Source organism: Meleagris gallopavo, chromosome 10 (genome assembly GCF_000146605.3).
Source record: "Meleagris gallopavo isolate NT-WF06-2002-E0010 breed Aviagen turkey brand Nicholas breeding stock chromosome 10, Turkey_5.1, whole genome shotgun sequence".
Lineage (NCBI taxonomy): Eukaryota > Metazoa > Chordata > Aves > Galliformes > Phasianidae > Meleagris > Meleagris gallopavo.
In genome coordinates this window covers 12,631,179-12,656,393 of record NC_015020.2, presented here as the reverse complement: position 1 = coordinate 12,656,393, position 25,215 = coordinate 12,631,179, and the positions used below count along the sequence as shown (strand labels likewise).

At 43.7% G+C, this 25,215-nt stretch overlaps 1 protein-coding gene and 1 long non-coding RNA gene across 2 annotated transcripts; both read right to left on the bottom strand.

Annotated features, from left to right (window-relative positions):
* Nucleotides 1-6: 6 nt before the first annotated feature.
* Nucleotides 7-3,409, bottom strand: LOC109369261. Its single transcript, XR_002118108.2, has 3 exons — nt 1,703-3,409; nt 922-1,115; nt 7-259 (listed from the first exon to the last, which is right to left on the bottom strand). It is a non-coding gene; the product is annotated as an uncharacterized LOC109369261 (long non-coding RNA).
* A 302-nt stretch (nt 3,410-3,711) lies between these two features.
* Nucleotides 3,712-25,033, bottom strand: FAM20B (FAM20B glycosaminoglycan xylosylkinase). Its single transcript, XM_003208542.4, has 8 exons — nt 24,941-25,033; nt 20,068-20,593; nt 17,362-17,448; nt 15,976-16,085; nt 13,649-13,820; nt 10,976-11,167; nt 9,122-9,181; nt 3,712-7,448 (listed from the first exon to the last, which is right to left on the bottom strand). Exons 2-8 carry the CDS (start codon nt 20,442-20,444, stop codon nt 7,217-7,219), a joined length of 1,230 nt encoding a protein of 409 aa, XP_003208590.1. The 5' UTR covers nt 20,445-20,593; nt 24,941-25,033; the 3' UTR covers nt 3,712-7,216.
* Between the last annotated feature and the right edge of the window lie 182 nt (nt 25,034-25,215).

The following is a 25,215-nucleotide window of genomic DNA, read 5'->3' as shown; positions in this document are numbered from 1 at the left end:
TCGGCCCGAGCCGGGCAGCACCGCGCAGCTGCCGCTGAGCGCTGACACGGGCGGGTTGTGTTTCTGGGGATTGGACTTTCCTTGCGGCGTGCTCGGGTGCGTGTTTAGCAGGAAAACGTGATTGCAGATGAAACACACGCAAATCCAAATGCTCGCATGATGCCAGAGACACGAGGTGGGGCTTCGGGAAGCGCCTTGCCCTCCTCCGGGCTCGCCGTTCCCAGCACGCAGCTGGCCGCGTTGCTCTGCGGGGTCATTTCTAAGGGGCACAGAAATGATGAGAGGACACAAACGGACTCAGGACAGCTGCGAAGTACTCCCGGGGACATCTGCTGGGTTTAGCCTGCAGATCGAGGCTCTGGGAGGAAATATTTTGGTCCTTGGCTCTGGGATGGGTTTGCTGTGCGTGTATCTATACTAAGGTTGCACTTAGTAATTCTTACATTAGTGCGTCTTTGCACACCAGTGCATCCAAACAGCAGCAGCTGGGGTGGGCTCCACCCTGGCAAGCAGCCAGGAACAAAGTTCAGATCAGCCAACAACCACCATGAAATCACATGAGAGAACGGCAGTACAACCCCTTACCACCAACAACCAGTTTTCTGCAGCAAGCTGCAAAAGCAACGAGCTGCACAGGGCAGCTGTGGGCTGCCAGGCCTTAGGGCTGGCTGCTCTCACTAAAGCAGGAGACTTCAGGACCCTGAGCAAAGCCTGGGTTTGGTTTTGGGAGGACATAATAGAGGAAGGGCATATTTCTGCCCTCTAAAAGAGGAGCAGTCAGTGCTCAGCTGTGCGGGGGAGATGAGAAGTGGATAAGCCACCTGTAACTTGCATTCTACCCGAGGCTGGACCCACTGCTGGTTTACTGTAAAGAACTAACAACTACATGAGTTGGTGAGCATCAGGACACTCACAACTTACCCTAACCAAGACAAGGCTGAGACGTGCTGCTTCAGATATGGATGAATGTCAAGTTTATCTTGAGTGCTCAGGAAAATGAAGTGGATCCTGAAATGCAATTCACTCATCCAGGCGATGGGGAGCAGGATTCCAGTGCCAGCACGGCGTGGCATGGAGCAGATCTCCACCTACAGGTGGCCATAAATACTGCAAATCTGCATCAGAAAGACTCTGTGTTGATTAATGTAATTGCTGCAGCTTAAAAAATTATTTGTGAGGTTAAAACCTTAACGCTAGATGCTATAACTAATACAGAACTAACATCAGTGCACATTAAAAACAAATAAGCAAAATTAAAAGCACTGTAGCCACAGTGCCATCAGCTAAGAAGAGCCTATCAGAAGAGACAGGCTTCACACAGAGAGAGAGATGCTCTCATGTTCCCAAGAAAAGGGTTTGAAAAATATAATAGGAAAGCTATGACGACTGTCCCACAGCAACACCAGCCCCACAGTGCTACAGCACAGCTCCAGGCATGTCACCTTCACTTAAGTGTGGCACACTGCAAGAGCTAGAGGGGAAAAGAGAGTAATCAGTAATCTGCCAAATACATGCACCCTGTCTGACCAGGCTCTGAGATTAAAAAGGCACTGAAGCAAAATAAAATGAAGTAACATGAGGAAAAAAAAATTAAAAATCCACCTTTTCTGAATAATTCAGTTCCCTCTGCAGGGCCTCAGGCAGGAAGTGATGCCCAAGGACTAGATGGGAGAATGCAGAAGGGTGGACGAATGGCTCATACCTGGTCTGGGAAGCACAGCACTCAGTGCCCCAGTGCAGCTTGCTGGGACTTCATTGCTCTTTTCCTCTCTCTGCTGAGTCTCAGGGGTTTGTTGTAGTATTGTTAGACTTCAGCTGCTCTCACAGCAGGAAGACAGCTGCTGGGGTTTGCCCAGTCCCAGCATAACATTGGGATGTGTGACTTCACCTCACTGTGTTATTCCACAGCAGTCCTGGTGAGTGATATCCATCCGATTAAAAATCCATGATCTCAAGTCAAGCTGGGCCTTATACTGCAGAGCATCTAAAGAGAATGGAAGAGCAGTACTGCAAAACAAGTAGTTACATCTGCCTTATTCAGCACTCCTGGCAACTTGGTGCAAGCACTCAGAGCAAAGCTTGCCATCAGGATTTTATCCTACAGCTGTATCTGCTGGATGGGGAAATGCCGAGCATCCATCCTTCTACGGTTTGAATCAGTAGAAAGAAGATCTGGAGTAAAGGAGATCCCCGTCCCCCTTATTTGTTCCTACAAAGTCCTGTCCCCAGCCTCCTAAAAATATTGACACTACAAAGGAGAAACAGCAGAGTACCACACATGGGATACGTGAAGGATGAACCTACTTTTTTTCCCCCCATTTCTACATTTTAGAAATGTGCAGGGAAAGAACTTGAAAGACGTGCAAGAAAAGTGCTAGTTTTCAAAACCATTTTCTGGCTCGAAGTTGTTTCTGTGTATTCTTCTGCAAGATTGTGTTCATTATATAATCAGAAAACACTTTAAACACCACCGCTAAGCCCAACGGCACCACAACAATACAGGAGTAATACAACAATGCTGTCATAAAAACTCTCAAGATGAGCCATTTCAGCCTTTCAAAAAATCTTTAAAAGCATCTGCAATGTTTACCAGTTACTGACCTGCTTATATACAAAGAACTGTGTCCCATTCATGGCACATGTCCCATTCTGACATCTCACAGATAGAAATAGGAGATATGAAAAACTGCCACCGTGCAATGCTGGGAGCTATGAAAAGCCCAGGACTGCTCCCAGCAACAACTAAATCCCAAACCACTTCTTACAGAAATCAGCAATGCTGAATTCCAAGCTTTCAACTGAGAAAATGCAATTTAAGAAAAAGTAGGAGCTTCTAGTGGCTTAGCATGGCAATGTTGCTGATGGTTCAGGGCAGGTCAGAGACCAGTGCTGCATTTCCACAAGCACAGTGCCTTGGCCATGTCGGGGCACTCCTGTGCCCAAAGCCACAGGCCAGCACAGCTCATGCAGATGTCACAAGTACACAGCAGCTCCCAGTGGCTTCCTTTGCTTCCAGATGCCTGACACTGAGAGCTGTGAGCATCACCTCCTACCTTTGAAATGCTCACAACTGTTTTATTATTACAAAAACAAGCTCTGAAGCAGCTAGGTCAGTCCCTGCGCTCTGTGGGATCAATCTTCGATAGCTGTTTATTTGCCCCGTCTCATAACAGGGCTTCAATAAGAGCTCAGGGAAGCCAACCACAAATGCATGCCAATTCTATATGCATCTGTTGCCAAATGAATACACACTCCTTGCTCTGTACAACAAATCCAGCCTAGTGGGACACAACCAAGACATCAGCCTGGATGCTTGGCACAAACAGGGCTCTGAACACATTTTCTAAAGCAAAAACAAAAAACAAAAAACAAAAAGCAAACAAACAAACAAACAAAAAACAAAACAAAAACAAAAAAAAACAAAAAAAACACACAAACATTTTCTTTCCAAAGACCATTTAAGCCTAGGTATGTTTTGTTTAGCATCACTTTGGAAGGCTCTTCTTAAGCACAATCTTCCCCTTACCAGCTCTTCCAACCAAGCTGCACATATGGCCCCATTCCTAAAAATACACTTCTGGAATTAACGCCACTGGTAAGCATCAGTGAAGGAATAACCATGAAATACCAGCAGCAAAACAATTCAAACATTCAACTCAGTACATGCTGGAATGAGGGGAGAGGGGAGGGCTGGGAGAGAGACTTAAACAATCCATCAGCACTGCTTTATTAAAATCTTTATTCACACAATGTTCCTTTATGCAGAACCCGACCCTGGGGGATACAAGTAGAAAGTTGTGATTGCACTCTGTTTTCTTATTAGCAACCTCCATTTGTGCAGCTGTTCCCAGGGGCAATCCTCTGACAGCTCCAACAGGGGTGTCTGTTTCAAGCATCTTGCTCCAGCTGCCACAGCAAATAAATTACCTTCTTAATAAATTATTATTTTTCAGTTGAAGTTTGTTTGGCAAGACACACTCCAGTTCACTAGCTGCTGGAAGAGGAGCCAGTCTCAGGGGCTCCTCCAGCCCAAGTGCTGACTTAGGAAGGAGGAGACAGAGCATCATCAGCCATCTGCTGTTTCTTTTAATTAGTTCTTGGTTTCTGTGCTTCAAGCGCTCTGCTACTACTAACATCCACGACATAACCGTTTGGTAACATCTGGAGCCAGCAATTACAGTGTGCAAAGTAAACAAGAATTAGAAGTGCCACAAAACCGTCATCGACTTAAGAACATAGCACCTGCCTCACAAGTGGCACTGCTGCCAGAGATTCAAGCAGATTCTGGTTTGCATGTGGATGCTGCTGCTTATTTCCTTTGCAATGGTTACAATTGAGTTTAACATTTCTCAGGGATCCATATTCAAACAAAACAATGATTGCTGCCAGAACACCAGAGAGTCCCACAGTACCAAAACTGGATCTTCCTGATTTTGGGTGAGAGAGGAATTGATTCTTCCTCCCTGCTGCAGAACACCAAGCTCCAGCAGTGCTTATAGTGACCAGAAGCATCAATATGACACAAATACAAAAAGAGAAAAAGAAAGCACCTATCTCCTGCTTATTTCTAAATTATGATGCTTGATTTCATGCCCTTTGCTTACAACTAAACCAATACAGTGCTTTAAATCTTTGATATATATACTGATGGAAAACTTATCTCCAAGAGCGATCTGATTGCAAAAGCTTTGGTGTAGAAGCCCATGACATACAAAGCATAAAGCACCGGACATTAATTTCATTTCATAAAGACAGAGATGCTTTTTTGAAATCTGTTGTTCAAGTCAAATGTAAATGACTAAGAGTGGTCAAATCAAAACTTCAAATTTCTGTAGAACCATCCCACAACATTAAGTGCTCAAAAAAAAAAAGAAAGTAAAAAATAAACAATGTGCTTTACAGTCTCTCCTTTTGCGTAAATAGTCTTGAACTTTTTGGGAAACACCTTTATGTCCAAATGCCTCGATGTATGCCTCTTCTGCTTCAGAATGAGAGCGTTCCCTAGCCACCTGCTGCTCACAGTACCTCCAGCAATGTCAGCTCACTGCTCACATCTGCCCATATGTCACAGGGCACCGCAGTGCAGGCAGTGACGGACAGGTCAGCCCTTGGCAGCTCCTGCCTCTGCTCACAGCCAGCTACCAGCCCCTGGCTCTGAGCAAAGGGGGCACACAAGGTACTGCCCACAATGTCTACATGCACAAAGGACCGTGGCTTGCAGTGCATGTGTTACATTATCCTGTACAGCAAGAAACGGGCACCAGTTTAACACTGGTGTACAAAAACTGGCTGTGTGTTAGCCTTAACTAGCACCACCAAGAAGTAATTCTAGCTCCAAACCTGAGTCTGTGTTGCGGCCAAGTCTGAAAGATGTCTACAAGAACATAAAAGCCAATTCCAGGAAAACAGTCGCATTCTGCTTTTGAGATACTCCGCTCAGGGGGTACAAAGACTTCAAGCTAAATTCCTTTTAAAAATAAACTCTTTCACTAACACCCCTTTGATCAGGTATGGCAGCAGGTGCGAGCAACAGGAAGCAGCTCTTCATCTTATCTGCCTGTCACCCTGCTGCAGAGCTAGAAAGATTCTGGCAGACAAATCAAGAAAAAGATCGAGCTGACATTTTGCTGCTCTAGCTCATAAATCCAATAATATGTAATCACTTCGGGAAGTGATCTGTTTCCTTACTTTTATGTTCCATACTGTCTGAACTGAAAATTGATGTGAAGTTGGTAAGTTTGGAAGTATGATGGAAGCTGTTTCCCTTCTGGAAATAGATTCAGACCTACCACAAGTGTGACAAGTTTCAAGGGGCACAAGCTCACCTGCAGTGCAGACTGACACAGCGGTGAGGAATGACAGGAGTAGCACAGAGGAGTGCTGCTCGTCTGCTCTGCAAAGCCAACTGGCACAGACTGTTCCTCACCTTACTGCAAAACCATCAGGAACAAGGACTCCAGGATGGCCGCCCTCCTGTCAGCACAGCACAGCGAGGGTTGCAGGAAGCAGCTGGGCAAGGCAGAATTCTTACTGCAAGTGCTCACAGCTTCAGAGCTCAGCCACAAGACAGTCCAGGCAGAAGGTGGGTCTGAAAAACTGCTGCTGCTCCACAGAACGGCAGCACTGAGCCATGCTTACAGCAGCAAGAAACTCTCTCCATGTGAGATTAGCTCAGGGCTCTCTCCACCCTTCAGGGCCCTTCCCACGGCTGTAGGCTACTGGGAAGTCCATCAATATACCTCTTTTCCAGCAGCACGGCACGTCCAGATTCTCCAAATTAAACAGGGCATGCAGTAAGCAGCACGACTTCACTAAATGGAATCTGCTTCCAAGGACAGACCCTGTCCTCCTCCTCCTCAGCTACAATATAATAAAGATTTTGTTAATATTGACGTAGGACTGGAGGGGGTGTTTCCCTAACTTAGACCTTGCCAGGTTCCTTACAAATGGGAAACAGTGAAGGACATGTGGGAACTTATTTTAACTCCTTAACTGTCAAGTGCTTATAATCACCCTGTCCTCCTCTAAGTCTTCAACCCTGTGCATAAATCTTTGATAGGACTTCAGTGATAAAACTGAAACGTTATCACAAAAGGCAACCCCCTTCCCCAGTTTTTATTGAGGGCAACTGAGCTGAGAGGTCACCACTCCCACCCCAATGGCATTCCGAAGAACCTCCCACCCCCTGAGGGGTGCAACTATTCAGTCTAATAATTATTTTATTCACCAGTTCCTCATTTTCTAAAGAAGCAGTAATATACCTAACCAGCTCACAGCTGATTATGTACAACCCTGAATCAAACAAAACTCGCAAGAGTGTACGTGGGGAAGAGAAGGGAGGAGGATCAGACTGTTCATCTCCACTTGTCCCCTCTAAAATCAGTCCACGCATTAGTGTCTGTATTCCATACACTTCCACCAACACAGAGAGCCATTTTTATCCAGTGCAACGTCCACTGCCGGCAATGGACACACCACAATGGCCATGATGCCCTTACAGGTACTGAGCCGTGCAAGGCTCAAACTTCCCACCTCTCACTGCTGTCAGCCCAAGGTAAAAGCCAGCATCACCTCTGTTTCTCTGGCTCGGAAGCTTTCCTGTTCATTTCAGTCCATCTTGGCCACAGCCTTTCAGAACTGATTGTGCTGTTTTTCTCTTTTTTTTTTTTGTTTGTTTGTTTCTTATAAAGGGAATTTCCTCTGTGTTCCACTACAATTACAAATGAGACAGTGTCATCCTGTCTTCCACCAGCACAACATCTGTCCCAAACTGGTCTGTGCACTGCTTCACTGTAGCCAGAATGCTGAGAAGCCGCTGGTCTAGGGCATCCAGATGAGGGTCAGAAAGTACTGGTGAGATGGGGTCATGCGACATAGCAGTTTTTAAGGCAGACTTCAGTACTCCATTCTTCAGATAATTGAGTCTGTTCCAGGTAGAAACCCGGATGCTGCAGAAGAAAAACAAAACACATCATCATACCACTGCCTGGGTAAAGTCCCATCAGCGATAACAAAGGCCAGCCTCTTGAGGGAGCCTCTTACATCGTGATTTTATCTGCAAAAATGGTTTGGGAATAGCAGGGCCCAGATGTAACTGCAGCACAGGCAATATATCTAGGTGTAACTCAAAAACTTGCAGTGAAAAAGCGAGAATCTAATTGGGACATAATTCTTATGCTATACAGGAACACTTTCAGCTCTTAGCAGGGAACTTCTCCAACCCTGAGGCCTTCTGGACAAAGTTCCAAACAAAAAAAATCAATAGTCTGGCTGTTAAAGCAAAAACAAAACTCATGCTACCTCTGGAAGAACATACTGATCAGCAACTAATCACAAAGGACACAAACCTGCCAATGAACTTCCGCAGAAAGTAAACACATCAGTGATCTTTCTGCTTTAATTGCCATTAACTTTTTTTATGCTAGCCCATTTAAACAGTTTGCTCCAAGAACCTCCTGAGATTCTCCCAGCACATTTTTGTGTTTTAGAATCACTGGTCTAAACTCTTTTGCTTTTGATGGACTCCAAGGAAACAGGCAATGCAAGGAAGTGTTATAACAAACAGCAGTTAAAACAATTCAGTACATGGCTTCTTATAGTGGCATTTCCCTGGTTTCAGAAGAAAGGATATCTGAAAAGCAGGCAATTGGTCTGTTAAACAAATTTCTCTTCTTGTTGTGTTTTGAAAGATTCCCATAAAACAGGGAACTAAAAATGCATTTAAAATTAGCACAGGAAAGCTAAAGAATCTGAAAAGCATTTAGTTTAATTGTTCTTCCTATGGCTTCTGCAAAAATGTTTCAGAATGTAGGTCAGGTGTGCTGTAGCATGCACAGAGCCCTGCTTGGAGCAAGCAGGGGCGAGAGCTCAGGCTTTCTGCAGAACTCCCAGGTCATGAGGGGATTCAGGAGACAGAACCATCCGCAAACAGCCCCAAAGAACTCTCAGCTAGAGGCTTATTTTGGCAGGTCTAAGGGGGTCAATGTTATCTTGAAGTAACAGCTGCAGGAAACAGATGTAACAGTACTTTTTTCCTGGTACTTGCATCTATTGCTTGTTAATGAGAAGCAGCAGTGGCCTGGTGACAGAGGGACAACAGGAATCAACTGCCCACAGGCATTAGAAAAAATGAGCAAAAAACACAGTTTACAAGGCTGAAAACAAAAACCTGCAAAAATTGAAAGCTATTTTGCAAGCCACACCCTGAGCAGTGCTACAGTCTTGCTTAGACAGAACACTTGGAAATGAAGGCAGTTCAGCTGCCAGACAGGCTGAGTTTCCATCAGGGAGAGCTGTAACTGTGGTGTGAGAACTTCCATCCAGCAGGAGCTGGATGCAGACAGCTGCAGATGCAACCTGCCATACTGACTAAGGACAGATTTGAACCAATGACCTGGAGGTGAGACTGCTTCCTATACTGCCTGATTTACTCCCTTAATAAAAATGCATTTCTCAGCCTCCTGAGCGCTGACAACACATCAAACAAACACAGTACTTCAAAACTGGAAAGCATTGTACATGAGTTTTCAGGTTGCCAGAAAGCCTCAAATGTAATTTTATTGCAAATCTAAGGACAGCAATTGCATAAGTAAAGTCAACAGCATCTCTGCACTTCACTTACATGCAGCACTGATAAAGAGGAGCTAGGATGCTTCTTTCATCCAGGGCAGGGTTGCCAAAGCTGAAAAGCAAAATAAAAGTAAACGAGTTGAACACAATGTTGCTCCCAACATCAACAGATTTGTAAAGAATTCAAAAATCAATACTAGGCAACTTCATGCTCCAATAGCTCAAATCATTTAAATGAGAATATAAACAGGTCACGACCAATTACAGAAATAACCCTCAGCAGTGTCAGCTAACATACCAGATACACGGAAGAAACATCAGTGTACCTAGCTCTTCGTCAGATCAAGGCACCTCAGGAAACAAACTTCAGAGGAGTTGAAGAATAGAGTTCATCTTGTAAAGTGGAGGAAAGGAGTAAGTAGTACTGCAGACACAGAGCATGACTTTTGCCTGTCTGACACAGCAGCCACATGTCAGTTTAGACCGCCAAGTTTAGATCAACAGTTCAGTGTAAACGGTGATCAAGCTTAACACTTCCCCATCACACTTCCTAAGGGAGATCTGCCAAAAGAATTCAATAGTATTCTAATCTTCATCTAAGTGCCCCCCCCCTTTTTTTTTTTTTTTTTTACTCCTTGTAACACTGCTTTCAACAAAGAACTTTCCCCTCAGTAAAGATAACTTACCCTATGAGTGTGGCATTACTCTGCTCCAACAATTCTGTTGTTAGTGGCTTTAAAAAGCTGTTTCTCTGCACTAATCTCGAAGAAGAGGAAAGAATTTTATCCAAGCTTACAAAAAACAAATTACTTCTTGGCCTGTTTACAGAAGTGTTTCTGTAACACTATGAGCATGTACCATAAAGAAAGGTCTGTCGTGACCCTCAACTGTTATATTCACTTCCAGGGACTAACAAACTAGCATCCTCCCAGCACACTGCCAGAGCAATACAGAAAGCCATTTTTTGGCCAAATTCACCTCAAGCAATCTGAAAGCAGCAGTAATTTAGCAATCTCAAGGTAGAACATATCCTGCTGACATAATTGAAGGGGTGTTACTGAAAAGGCTAACATATAAAGATAAAATGCTCAACTCAGCCTCTTCAGACACATGAGAAGCAAAGGAAGGGGGAAAGAAAGGAATCCATAATCTGGAAATGAAATGGGGAAAGAGCAATCACACACTTAATAATAAAGGTTGGCCTCAGGAAGGACTTCCCATCAGTTACTCCCAGTTACTAATACACACTTCATTTTTGTCTTGATACCAGTTAATGTTTTTATATTAAAAATGATTTATGAAGTCCCTTAAATATTTTCAAATGTGTTGTTCTGCAAAAATGATATTCCTAATAATGCTATCACACCTGAAAGTGCGTTTTTCTTCCTCTACCATATTTTGCTCTCTGTATCAGCTCTATCTCCCATTTTAAACTTCTATTGATAGAGCAGACAGATCCAGAAGGCATTGAATGCCACATCACCCAGAGTGATGTTATAAAGGGACCTGTTTATACCATGGCACTCACACAGCAAAACCTATAACCTTACGTTACTTAAAAGAGTACAACTGAGAGGGGTTCTGTGGTAGGAAAAGCAAACAAACCTTTAAAAGCTGCTTTTAATAAAGAAGTTCTACTTAATTTGGGAGTTTCTGTAGTTTGACTAAGGCTTTACCCAGAACAATCATACCTACGTAAGCAAAGTACAAAGTACCATAGCCTTTGAAAGTTCCTAATATTTGGTGAGTACTAAGATAGCAAGCTTTGGATTTCTAGGGAAAACAAAGCCAAAAGCAATTACTCATGGAAAAATAAGCGAGCGAAAGATAGAAAACGGAGAGAGCAGATAAATGTGTGCCCCCACACCTGCTCAGGCCTGGCCACCAGGATTTCCCTTACTCTCACCTTTTGGCATTGTCCAGAAGGATGAGCATACTGGCTCCTTCATCATCCTGAAAGCTCTCATAGTGATGCCGGTCAGCGTTCCCAATTAAGTAGTCAAATATTGCTGTGTCAATGATATCCAGCAGGCGGGGGCCCGAGTCGTAGGGCGAAGTCTTCTTCACAGCATCACAATAGCTCTCATCGTACTCCCATCTGTAGGCCATCAAGAGAAATCAAACCAAATCTTTGAGAAAGATCCATCCTCGCACACCACAAGTATTTACTGCTCTCCCAGTATCCAACCGTCAGTGTTTAGAGAAAAATGGAGTGCAGGAAATAAAGACTCTAAAAGAAGAAAGAGCTAGACAAAAATGTTATCAGAAGAGTAAAATCTATGTTAATGCTCCACTGTACAGAGCAAGCCATAGTTTTAATGAAAGGTTTCATACCATCTTCCAACAGAAAAGGTCAGTTTGCTTAGTCACTGCTTGCAAGCCAGCAGTGGTTGGGCTGCCTCATGGCACGGATGGATGTCCATCAGGACTGGTCTGCTCTCATTTCATCCAGATTTCAAGTATCACGTCTATTTCTACTGCTATGGTCTGCTTCCATCAGCCTTGCTTTCCAGCTACCTCCTGACTGTTCTTCCTGTCTAATGCATATAACTTCTTCATGGTTACTGATGATCTCCACTGGCTCCTCCACAAGAGGAGGGCCCCATGTATGCTCGTTCTCTTTCACTCACAGTTGCCTCTTTCCTCTTGGAATCTCTCACCTTCTCCACTGGCAAGATTCAAAGTTTCTCTTTTCTCTCCTTTTCTCATACACATCGCCTATGTGCACACCTGTAGACTCAGAACATAAATATCACATCCCCATTCCCCAAATCTAGGTTTCTAAATTTTCCCCTTTCCTTCTTTACAGTTTTCAGAGCTATTCACCACCATCACCACCAAAACAGCCAGATCTTTGGCATATTTCCTTTCCATCTGTCAATCTAAATAACAAGTACATCTATAACATCTTCCACGTAAAGAATGAAACCATCCTTTGCAAAATAGCAGCTGGCAATGCCTTCAACCATCTGTGAACTGGAAACAAATGGAGGAAACAAAAGCTGGAGAAACTGACGTGCTCAAAAATGGGCAGATTAATTAAAGCTGAGAGAAGATCAGAATTTAGCAACTAGAACTGTCACACACCCCAACCTCACCTTCTAAAGGTCTGGACTCTAAGCTCCCATATTCCATCTTACCCCCAGTTATCCAAAGCAAAGCAACAACAAATTATTTTCTCAGTGCTTTTGTTAGCACTTCTCTAGTTCCCTCTTTCTTTTGCATCCAGGTCAAACTCATATTCAGTTTACAGCACAAACCCACAAGGCAAAAGCCTCAGAATGTGTTCTTCCTTGTACTTTGCACGCTTCCTTTTTGCTACCTACTCTCTGTCCCTCAAGTGTTTCTCTTTCTCTTATTTTACTTTAGATTGGTACTTAAATCTCTTGGAAACAAAGTTGAGATATACTCTGTTCTCCTCATTTTTCATTGAATTCTCAAGACAGATCTTTCTCCAACATTTATTACTCATTCTTAGTATCTAATTAGCCTAGGACTTTGAAGGTCAGAGATTCTATCTATTACATGTCCATTAAAAATTATGTAGACTAATGGCACTATATGAATTATGTTCAAGAGGCCAACTCAGGGCAGGGTATAAGCAGCAAGATCAGGAAGAAAACTCCGATGGTTATTCTTTTCATAATTACCAGAAGCAGAAAAAAAAGTGAGTGAGACACCTGGAATGTTTCATTCTCCTGATGCCCTCAAAGTGAAAAGCACAACACAGTAAGAACGACAGAACTGTGCGATCTGAATGAGTCAAGTTTAAACTTCAGCGTATATTAAGTGCCACAGGGAAACCCACACATAAACAGGTAGTGTAAGATAAAAACCAGTTCCTCAATAAAGCACACATTTCCAAGAAATTCAGTCAGTCAGTACTGTAATTGACAGTGTCCTAAATACTGTTGATTTTGATTGGTTGAAAAGGAGACAATGTCTGCTCCCCAGAAATCAAATTGTACATTTAATACCTTAAAATAATTCTCGAATCCATTGGATGAGAGTCCTTCCGAGGGCAATCACATCACTGCAACTCAACCGCAATTTCAGAACACAGACTAAAAGTCTTTCCATTTGCCATGGATACAGACTTGGTTTGGAGCTCAGTAACCTTTTCCATCTGCTCTGGCCATGGCAAATACATGGAACTCCAATTTAAACACTAACATCCTACATTTACTGTACAGGACTACTAGATGCCATGTTTGTTCTCCTCTAAAAGCGTTTTCATATACTGAGCATCGTCCCCAAACACCGCTGGTATCAAAAGCAGATTTAGTGGCCCAGGAGTTTTGGATCTTCATAGCTTAGAGTGACTGTATGGTGGAGTTACGTAAGGGGCAAGAAAAAGGAAAAAGACAGCACTCAGTACCATGGGAAACAATCAAGGTTTCTTTCTTGCTCACTTTTAAATTAAATCCCAGACTTCTTGACTTCTACTGCTGTATAAAGAAAGGCACTGACAAAAATCCAGGTTTAGAGAAGACCTGCTCCTTAATTGGCTGTTATATTGCAAGGGCAATTCTAGAATAAATCATCACGTATAAAGATTAATCTTATCATGATCTCATACCTGGCAAGTTTGCCCTCACGATAAGTCCTACCCCACGGGTGCCGATGCTTCTGAAGAGGCCAGACATCTGGTAGCCAGAGAGTCACTGACCCTTCCATGATGTCCCCATCTGCACAAGCTGGTTCTGTTTCCCGACAATAGTAGCACTTTCCATAGAAACAAGTGTTATTACCTTCAAAAAAAACAAAGATCGTAAAAAAGCAGAACTTAATTTGAGGGAAAATCAGGAGCGTGTTGTTGCAGCAGAGCCTCCCCTGCAATAGCATTTCACTGCACTTGACCTCATGCTTCCTTTCTCTAAGAGGGAGAGGCTCAGAAGGGATTTAACAGACATCTATTCATCCAAAACAACATTAAGGACTTGCACTCAAAGGCAAGAGTAATTGTATTTTCCCAGAGTAATTGTATTTTTAATCACACAGAGATAATACAACACTGTGCTATCACCAAGCTTTTATGACCCCTTGCTAATCCTCGGGAACTTGACTTTGCAACCTTAGCACTGTTTGTTTAATATTTTCTTCCTTGAAAAAGTTGACTGAAAAGAAAGTAGTAAAAAAAGACTAAGTGGAACTCAAAAGGAGTTGGAGACCTGTGATACATCCTAGCTACGTGAGCCAAGTCAGCAGAGGAAACAAGCTGTTGTTCACAAGACCCAGGAACAGAGTAGTGTCAGAAGTTTCTGAGTGTCTTCTGACAGGAAAAGAACAACGAAACCCTGCAGTCTCCAGTCCCTTAAGAGCTTTGAAGCCTGCAGGGTAAAGTAATCCAGTTGCCTGGATTAACACATTTATCTTAGCCTTTTCTGTTTCATCCTCCTAGCTTGCCTTGGCTTGAATCTTGCCAAGTCAACTCCAGTTCGATTCTCAGAAGCCTTCTTCCAAAACGTTCTTCAACAACGGTATCACAAGGAGGGGACACACTTACTCCCTGTCCTTTCTTTCTCCAGCTCTACAATCATCATCTTCCCCAAATACTGACACGTGTTTTTCACTTTCCATCCTGATGCCACAGGTTCAAATCCCACATCACAATCCTTTAGTCAGACAGACTTCTGTGGTCCCCTGTTCATTCAAATCTGGCTCTTACACTCCTAGCATCTCACCTGGACAACTGAAGAACATCAGACATTTAAGACATTTACAACATTGAACTTGCAGCAGACCAGGTTTCTATTTACATGGAAAGCCCTGCAAGTCTCTCTTCCTATCCATGGCTTACAGCAGGTCTACCAAGAGACAGAATTCTAAGAGATTTTAGCTGTAGCTCTAGAAAATCAGCAGAGTATTCATGAGCTACCTCTGCTTTAAAACCTCAGAAATTTTGGCGAACGTGAGAGATACTCCCCCGATGCAATCTTCTCCCCAGTACCATCCATTTCTCTGCTTTATGTTCTGTAGAACAAGAAGTTCCAAGAACTCTAAGCAAAGGCAATGAAAATTGTTTGGAGACATACTTTTCAAGCCAGTGTTTCTGCTAGAAATTGCTTAGTTATTTTGGCTGAAACGAGAAAAAGTAAATTCTGCCTGTGGCAGACACTCAGTCAGAGTGCAAAAGGTTTGGCAAGGCAAAGTTACCGTCTGAAAGTTCAACGTTATAATTGAAAGTGTTACATTAACTCAGTAGGTGAGACTACCAGCAGTGCTTGTAATAGAAATACATACAGACACATACATCTGCTGTAAAGAACAACCATCACTTAATTCATCCCATCAAGAAAGAACCAGCAGCCATTAGGAATTTCATGAGGAGCCTGAAGGAGTTAAGGCTGCACTCCTTCTTGGTGCTTAATGACCACCTGGCAGGAGTTCACATTAATCATCTCTACTGAGCACCATTACATTATCACAGCATTATTACTGTAAGCAACATAAGGAAGTTCTGACACGGTTATGAATGCTTACCAGAGTCTGATGTGGCACAAACAACACTGAACATCAACCAATGCACCAGCTCTATCAATTATCCCAAATAACCACTGTGTTCACATTAAATACAATTCCATTTTTTTCCTTTCAGGTCTCATCACAGACTTTTCTAACAGCTTCTGGAAAATAAATACATTTCTTACTCAAAAAATCCTCATCTGTAACAGCAGCATTAGGGAACACAAAAATTACAGATGAAAAACTACTTGGAGAAAATGAGGCTCTCCTCCCCCGCCAAATGGGGTTACACAAGCATGACGATCTCTTCTGGCACAGAAAGAGGCTTACCAGCTTCCTGTATCATAGTTAACTGTTCTGTAACTGTGTCAGAATCCCACAGTTCTTTTTTCATTAAGCATTCTTCTTCACTTGGTTGGAGAATCCACGGAATCCACTTACCCACAGTCATGAAGGTACCCAGAAGCTGCTCTGTGGCAACTGGTTTGATCTCTGTTCGTAGATTCACAAACCTGCCAACCACCAGTGGAGCTCGTCGGAAACCCAGAATCCTGATTTGGGGGAAAAAGGGAAGAAAAAAAAAAAGCAAAACACAAGATGAAGAATGAGAATGAACAACACGGAGAGCAGATTGAATTAAAAATAACCAAACAATACACTGTCTGTCTCTGTGCTGTTGTGTGAAATCAAGATGATTTGAGACCTGGGAATAAAGTTGGAATACAGCAGCAACCTCCTTGTTGCTCCAAGGCAAAGAAAGGAAACTCCTTTTCCTGAAGTGCCTGCATGTCAGCCTCACTTTACAGGATATCAGTGACAGTTCTTTATTAGACCATTTGCAGCACAGCAGCACAGGATGCATCATACTCCAAATCTCAAAAACTGGACTTTGTGCCAGAAATATCTATTTCTGTCTTGTGAAAAGGATCAACAACAACCATATGGTCTTCGGACTGGTCACATGCAAAAATCATCTACTTGTGGGAATCTCTACCTAATAAAATGTCATGCTTAAGACCAATTCAATCATACTTGAAAGTACACAGTCTAGGAGTCTGGCCTTTGAACAAGGGACAATCAATGCAGCAACAATGGAAGAGTCTCTCATTAACAGCTGTGGCTTTGTTTCATTTGTAGCGTGGGGGTTTTTTTGTTGGTTTTGTTTGTTATGGATAGGCAACAAATAAGTCCCGTAAGTACAAAATAACTCTAAGAACAGGCACCTGTCTGAAAGCAGAAGACATGCATGAAGACAAAACTCACAGCAAATACAGATAAGCAAGTTTGAGAAAATGTGGGCATTACAAGTAAATAAATGCAGAACTTAGATCTGGAAAACCTGTTGCTGTTGCCTCAAGCTCACAGCTGAAAGCCCAGAACCCTGGGCTGCACAGCCCCTCCATCAGAGATTAACACACAGTGCCACTCAGGTCCTTTCTGACACAATGGCATCTTGGGCCAAAATATGTAGTTGTCAGCAACAACTAATGTACATGCTAGTTCTGAGGGCACAGGGACTTTGCTGAGTATTCTTGAAGAATACAAGAACACAGGGGTACACATCCAACAAGAGATTCTTCCAAATATGATGCATCAGTGGTTTCAGTGCTCAGCCTCCTTTTCAAACACCTCACAAAAATCTTTAATGACAGCAATCTGCATAGATCTTTGAAATGCAGTTTCACAAAAAACCCTTATCATTTTAACCCTAAAGTAACGTGACATATTGGCAGGTGAGAAACAGCTCACACCTGAGGTGTATTTGTCAAGGGACTGAAAAAGCCCTTAACACAGGTAATAAAACCAGGTAGCTCAATAGTTCCATACCTATCCAAGTGAAAGGCTGCCACTTCTGCATTGTGTCTGTCGTAGCCAGCATACGGTTCTCCTTCCACTACGTAATCCCTGGCATACCTGTAATTGAAGTAAGAAAGAATGATTCATGCAGGATTTCCATCAGTTCAGCTGTTCAGAGTAACAAGTGCAAGAACAGTGCTAAGTTAAACGCTCTCTGGGTCACTTTCAAAATGACTGCCTATGGGAGAAGGAAAATTATTAATGATTTTGAATCGAATACAAACCACTGAAGTAGTAAATAAAGAGGAAAGATAAGTAATTTACAGTGGTCTCAAGAGCTTGGAAGCAGGGGCCCATTGAAACTGATGAGTTTTAATTCAACCATATGCCAAGCCACATCTAAAAACAAAGAATATAGATCCAGCTACAGAACAGGGGCCTACTTATACTGGAAAACAGCATCTCTGCAAACGATTTCGGGGTTAGAATGGATTGTAGATGAACATGAAAATAAAACCTGATATTGTGGCAGAAATGTCAAACGCTATCTTTAGCAGTTAAAGGATCAGCAAGCGTGAGTCTAAGAATGCAGGATACAAAAAGGCCATTTATTTTGGTGGAGAAGAGACAATTACCAACAAGAAATAGAAATTCGACATGCATCACAACAGCAGCCTTTTAAAAAAAAAAAAAAAGATGTCACTTAAGTAGTCAAAGCTGAGAAGTGTCAGAGATTCACGTCATCTGAATCAGGCCTAGACTTGCTAAAGAAGCATTCTTCAGATAAGCATAAAATAACAATTTAATAAAATACTGAGCAAATGGGTGAAACAAAATACACTGTCACGTAAAGTAAGGTAAAATCATCTTACAGATTTTCTCATTTCCAGCTATGAATCTGTGTAAAATGGATGTTTTTTCAAATGACCTGGGGCCCAAGCAGTAGCAGTGGAAGTGAAGCCACAGGGTTCTGATGTTTTAACTCTACGCAGAGAAGATCTCTGGAGCCAGACAACATTTCATCAGCCTGAGTAAATGCTTTGGCTTCTCTGCACAGCAGCTCAAGAATTAACCAGTGCTAGATGGCATGCAGGCTTTAGAAGGAGGATTTGAGAGATTCCTTCCAAATTTGACAGTTGCTCCAAACAAGCAACTTCACATAAACCACTGGCATGTAATGGTAGCAACCATTAATCACTGTTCACTTAAGCTAGATTTTGAGTAATTGTTAAATGAGATAGCCACCTTCAGAACGCTGGCTCAAAGCCAGGTCTTTTGTATACACTTACAGCAGACTTGTGAAAGCATGATCACATTTTGGAAGCTGCACAGCTAAAATGTATTGGCAAAACACAATCAACACAATCTCCACGCACAGTAGGCATCAAGTATTTCCCTGGGCAGAGGTAGCAAATCAAGAGAATCCATTCTTTTCCAGTCAGTAAGCACACTCAAAAAAGTTGTTTACTACAGTAACTTCCATACACGGTTCAGGCCAAAAGCTAGCTAAGCAATGACAATCTTGCAGTGACAGTACAAGACTACCTACAAGAGCAGCTATTCTGCAGCTGCAAACAGAACACAAGGCCGTCCATCTGTCCTTACCTGTGGCCATATTACCTAGCACTCTATAAACTGCCTGGCATTCCTGTAAACACTCCCAGAAGCACAAGTTCTTCTTGCTGAACAGTCACTGCGCTTGCTTGCACACGTATTCCATTATTGGGATGTAATTCAATGCTTGGTGATATTCTTTATAGCACCCACTTATACAGAAAACACTACAGAAATGCCATGCCTTGTCAGTGCCTTCACTGGTCACACTGCCTGCTGTGCCACCAGCACCCGTGTGAAAGGTTCAGACAGTTAAACCTTTTACAGTTAAACCCGGGTCAGTAAATGACCACGTGGAAACAGGGCTGCAAACTCCAGAAGTGAAGGGCAGATGTTTTTCCTCATTCATTCTCTAATCACTCATTAACATGACAGAAAATCTTTATGCTCCTCAATCCAATATCCTTTGTAGAGATACCTATCACCCTGTGATGACACTTGAAATTTGCAATGCACTCATAAGACACACCTACCTTACATTCTCACATCTTTTTCTTTTCTTCTCGTTCCTTTCCCCGAAGGCAAGCAGTTCAAAAAGCTTTATAGATGGGCTCAAGATTTCATAAGCATTCCATCATGTCAAATTTCCCTTCGGGTCACCATAAATAGAGGCCACACCAAGGAAGTATCACTGCTTGCCCATTCTTAATTTGCTCCTCCAGTACTCAACATTGGCAGCCAAGAAATGCAGGGGTTTTTGCTCTGACCTACAAGTCATTTTTACAGTCTGAACACAGCTGCACCAGACACCCAGATACGCTTTTAAGACCACTGTGAACTTTCATTCCTTCCCTATTCCTGAACCGCATTCCCCCATGGCACCTTAGTGAGACTTTTATCAAGAAAGCCCCTCCACACTCCAGAACCAGCACTTCCAGAATAAGGAAGATGCTCCTCAGCACCATCAGGTTTAATTAACATTCCTAAAGGCTGTTTCAAGCTGTACAGCCAGAGACAACTGGCTCAGTAACCTCAGGTAACTAGGAGACCAGCAAGGCTCTCTACTGTCTCACAAGTAACAGAATGACCTTTCTGTTTGCCTGCAAATTTGTAACGTAGATGAACGCAACAACGTAAATAAGTAGGGCAGCTATTAACTCCGCCACTGGAGAGAATATTTACCTCTTAGGTTTGAAAACAACCTTCTGTCCTCCTTCAAGTATTAGCAAAGCTTTCAGCTGGGTCCCTTTGTATCCCACGTCAGCTTTGATGATTTTCTTTGTTGACATGGCATGCATAACAGCCCCCAGCTCGGGCGTCTCCTCGGGGTACACCTCACGGGGCACGACCCATTGGGCCGCGATCTCCCATGGGGACTGCAAGGTGTGGTCGAGCCGGGGGTCCAGTTCTACACGCAGGCTGGCCATCATGCGGTGAAAGGCGCGCTGGTCCTCCCGGTTGGCAGCTGAGGTGTCCAGGTTGTCAATGAGGAAAACTTTTGTGAAAATGAAGATGACAAGGAGGATGGCCAACAGCACGACTCGCTGCTTTAGCTTCATGGTGACCTCGGGCCCCTCTCCTCTCGCCCCTTCTGACTGTTCGGGAAGTCTATTGGAGATCAGGTGAGGAGCGGGCTGTTAGTTACTAAATTTCATTCGTAACTTGCATTGTAAAAGACAGACTGCCACTGAAGCATCTCCTGGAACTCCTGAAAGTAAACAAAACACAAACTTAAAAGATTGCCTTCCCACAAGCTAAAAATCAATCCATTCCTGGCACATAAGCCTGGATTACCTACACTTGTATCCTAAAGCCCAAGCATTTCTGTTATGTTTTACTGCCTCCCTGTAGCCTGTATACACACAGAAGGGGAACTTGCCTGAAACCGTCTCTATGGAGCCAAAATCACAACAGTGTGCTGCTAGCTGCAACTACAACAGCAGAGACTTTTGCTGTAGTTTCGGCTGATGGCTCCAATTTCACAAACACCCTTCCATCAGTAGAACACATGACTTCCAGTTTCCTAGAGATATGTCTCTCAAGAGAGATGTGCCAGGTTGGCCCTCTGACATCTAACAATCAGTTACAGCAGCTTCACTGCCTCATTTCCTGAAGGTGTTAAGACTTAAGCACACAACAGGCTTAATTTATTACCTTTGATTTGTAACCATTACAATTTACTCATCTCTCCTCTATTCTTAAAGTGACAACTTCACTTTCTTGTGGTTAACTATATATCTTATGCAGTCAACCATAACACCAGTAACCACAAAAAAAAAAGAAAGCAGAATATCTGTAATCTCAACAATTGAGATTCAGTTCAACAATTCAATTAACAAGAAGAAAAACAGGAAACACTAGCATTACCTTGTCCCAGAAAACTTACCCAGAGCACAGTTAAATTCACACTGTTCTAATGGTGCTGCAAGAGATGCCTCACCTCTCAACAAACCTGTAACCTGCAGTGGTGCACAGCCATCGTGCCCTGCCTGCACAGCTCACCAGGGCCGCAGTGTCTCTGCAGCCACCAGACAGCCCAAGGATCCAGGCTGATCCACCCTGACGTGAGCTGCCTTTGCCAGTGTTGAGCCAACTCAAAAAGCTGGAGAGAAAAGGGAGAAGGCACAGAAGCTCCAGTAATGGGAGATGACACAGCACAGCCCATCTGTCTCTGTGAGATGGCGCGCCAGCACTGCCACTGGAGAGGGGTCCTATGCTCACATCCTTTCCGCCTTCGTGCAAGACCTGATGAGCGTTAAAGCCGGACCACTTCCCCCCCACGTGGTTCCCGAGAGTTGCACAAACATCTGAGGAGGGGATGCTGCAAGAGCAAACATTTCTCCTGGCAGCAGTGCTGAGGATACCTGAATGTGTAGGTGAAACTACAGCCCACACCAGTACAACAAAGGATAAGTGGCTGAATCTTCTGGAAGCAGCCCACCAGCAGGGACGTGGACATTCCACGGTCAACCAGCAGGCCATCCTATTTTCAGAAACAGCATTTTCCATCAGCACCACTTTGCCACCACAGTCCTGCTCCAGGTGACAGCTCAGTTCAGCTGAGCCTTTCCTAAGCTACCCATTTTGCCTCTTGAACACTTCCTACAAAACCCATCCACAAAATCTCCTAATGACAACGAGTTAAAAGTGAAATGTGGACATGGGGCTTAACAGCCACAGCAACAGAAAAACACCATGGAGAGTAAAGAACAGGGAGAAAGAAGCCTATCAAGCTTCAGGGGTGCTTTAACTAGCACTGTGGTCATGTGCTAACCACGTGATGTTAACTTTAATCTACTGGAAAATAAGTGCTTGTACAAATAGTGAAAGACAACAAGCCAGACGTTTATATGGTAATTAAAACAAATCATTGCTCTTCTCCGTTCTGTGGAGGCAGCCTGTATTTCTGCAAACAGCACGTCCATTTGCATACTGCATGCTGCCAGCATGATAACAAGAAGCACAGGCAAGGAAGACATAGCTGACCCCAGAGCCCTGACTGACAAAAACAAAAAGGAAAGTATTTCAGAGAGCCCTAAATAATAATATTATTCTTAAGCCTGAAGAAAACAAAGCAGATCAGGCTACATCTGAGTCCCCAGTCACAATTTCATAACTTCATTTCTTTAAAATAAGTAATTCTAGATCATTTTGAACACTGCTGTTATCAGTACCTTCTTTCATCCATTTCACAAATCCATTAGTTTTCAAGAAGCTGCACAGGAGAACATCCATTCCTTTCACAATGGTCACTCCTTATTGTGAGATACGTATCCATCCACACATATGTTTTAGGAAAGCCTCACAGCCCAGTGTTGGTCAAGTAAAGCACTGGATAGAAGGCATTAAGCCATTCCTAGCTCTGACACTCAAGTTGGGTACTCCATTTCCTAGAACTGATTTTCAGGCATTTCGCTAGGGGTGGTTTGGGCTGGAGAGAGGGGGGGAGAACACAACTATTGCCACCACTTTAATTAAAGGTCATTTACTTCGCTCATCCGTTGTGACAGCTCAAACTAATTCTGGCTGAAAGCCTCCAACTATGTAGATAGAAGCTAGCAAAAGGAATTAAATATTTGCTATGAGATGTTTCAGTAATTCCCTTAGCTGAAAAAGCAAAGCTTCCTTCCCATGCTATAGGACTCCTCCTCATGCTCTGACGGAGCCCAGACCGCGGCTCTGCTCTCTGCAGCTCCGAGCAGGTGAGCCCACTGACTCCTTATGACATCTGCCAGAAAGAGACATCAGTTGCTTTTCTCCCAGAATCAACCAAGCACCCCTGAGGTTGCTATGAGATCGATTTTGCACACTAGCTGCAGAGCCTGCACATTACTCGTTAGTGCCAATGTGATGCTCATTGCTGTACGAAGCGAGCCAACAAAAATCAATCTTTCCGTGAACGAGTTTACCATGGAGCAAGAGCTTCATCTTTATTGTCTTAAATTCAAGATCGTAAGAGTGACAGCACTGGGGTACTGTAAGAAAATATTTATCTGGTTTGGAAAGAAATTAATTTCTCCCAAAAGGACAACTAATTTATTTCAAATGAAAAGTATAAGCCCTTGTCACAACAGATTAAAAAAGAGGATTATGAGAGCTTGGGACATATGAAGCTGGTCCTGGAACAAGGACGGAGATGGGAAGGGTGGCCACAGAAACAGGGAAAATAATGGCTACAATGTCATTTTTTTCAAAGGGGGAAAATAAGGAGAGAGAACTCATGGAACAAAGGGCAAAAGGGTCAATGAGAAAGTAAGGGACCGAGGTAAGCTTTGAGGAGATCCAACAAGGAAATGGTTTCAGAAGCAAATGGGGAAGACAAAACAAGAATCCCCACACTGGACAAAAAGGAGCAAAGGGACAAAGAAACCACTTAGCTGTACATCAGGAGCATGAGAAGTCTGAAATGATACCATGCATCCTTAATACCAAAAGGCATCAGAGCAGGGAAAGGCAAACAACGTTTAAGCCTACAACTAGAGCTAACACATCACAACAACAGAGTAACCCAGAACAACACACCTTCCTCCCACTGCAGGGCAGCCAACACTCATCTCTCTCTAAGCTCAGGTGACTCTAAAGCTGCTGTATTCTTTGTATTTTTTTTTTCCCCACTCTCTCCAGCTAGCACTATTGGACAGAAGACGTAACTCAAAGAATCTGTTGCTTTATCACCCAAACTCCACCTCCATGACACAGTACAGAAAAAAATCTACTTCCCTCTCTATTGCTTTCCCATACTTGTGATCAAGCAGAAAAACAGAAACAAACAACCACACCAGCTTTTCAATACCACCGTTAACCAGCAGGTCTACACCAAAAATACTTTTAGATTTTCACCATTTCACCAGGTGATTTCCTGATCAATTCTGCCTCTCATTACAGCCAGGTCTGTATTCTCAGCAACTAATGAGCCTTCCAAGTCAATATCTAAAGGACAGCATCTGCTAATTACCACGGTTAGGTTATTACGGTTAGGTTGCAGTTGGACTTGATGATCTTTAAGGTCTTTTCCAACCGAGCAATTCTATGACGGTGGGCTCACCACGCACACAAACACCTAACTGAAGCATGCTACAGGCTACAAATAGCAGCGAGCCCACAGGTACAGCCAGCAGCCTCCAAAGCCAGCAGAGCACAGCCAGCTGGGCAGCCATCTCTGAGGCATCTCTGAGCAATGTGCTCCAAATGATGAAAAGGTCCGAGCGGTGCAGAAGTTTGCTCTGTTGACAGCAGGACAGAAAACACCAAGGTTTGAGCAGACGACAACCTGAAACAAACACGGTTATGCATGCTCTAATTCCTGTTCAAACACACATTTTCTTTCCCTACGCCTTTTGGAACCTCCTACGAAAAGGCCCGCAGACCTTTGCTTAGATTTGTCACCTCATTCTGTCACTTCCACTCTCTGCACGCTGTGCCGTGCACTAGTTGGTAATCCAGCACACAAAGCTCCACCTGCCTCTCTTTTTCTGTAAAAATCCCCACTTATCTGCAGGCAAAACCTCACTGACAGCCTATACGCCAACTTTTCTTTATACAAGGAGAACTAAACCTCCAGCTTCCAACGAGAGAGAGCGCAGTGCGGTCAGAAGGGCTGCGGCGTGAGGTTGCCCTCTGAAGGCGGTGAGCGCCCGCATGGCAGCTCGAGGCCGTGCAGGTGCTGCTCCCTCAGCCGCGGCGCGCGCCTCTGCCCAACGGCCGTAACGGTCCTAACGGCTCCGCCTTCCCGCCACACGCACACTCTCACACACTCTCACACACACGCACCCTGAGGGCTCCCAGGCCGGAGGCGCTCCCCCGAGCCCCGCAGCGCCCGGGGCAGGGGCG

Coding starts and splice junctions, on each gene's coding strand:
- FAM20B (XM_003208542.4), bottom strand. CDS start 20,444: ATGAAGCTAAAGCAGCGAGTCGTGCTGTTGGCCATCCTCCTTGTCATC. Junction 17,449..20,067: donor GTTGTTTTCAAACCTAAGAG/GTAAATATTCTC, acceptor CTTCAATTACAG/GTATGCCAGGGATTACGTAG. Junction 16,086..17,361: donor GCAGCCTTTCACTTGGATAG/GTATGGAACTAT, acceptor CCCCCAAATCAG/GATTCTGGGTTTCCGACGAG.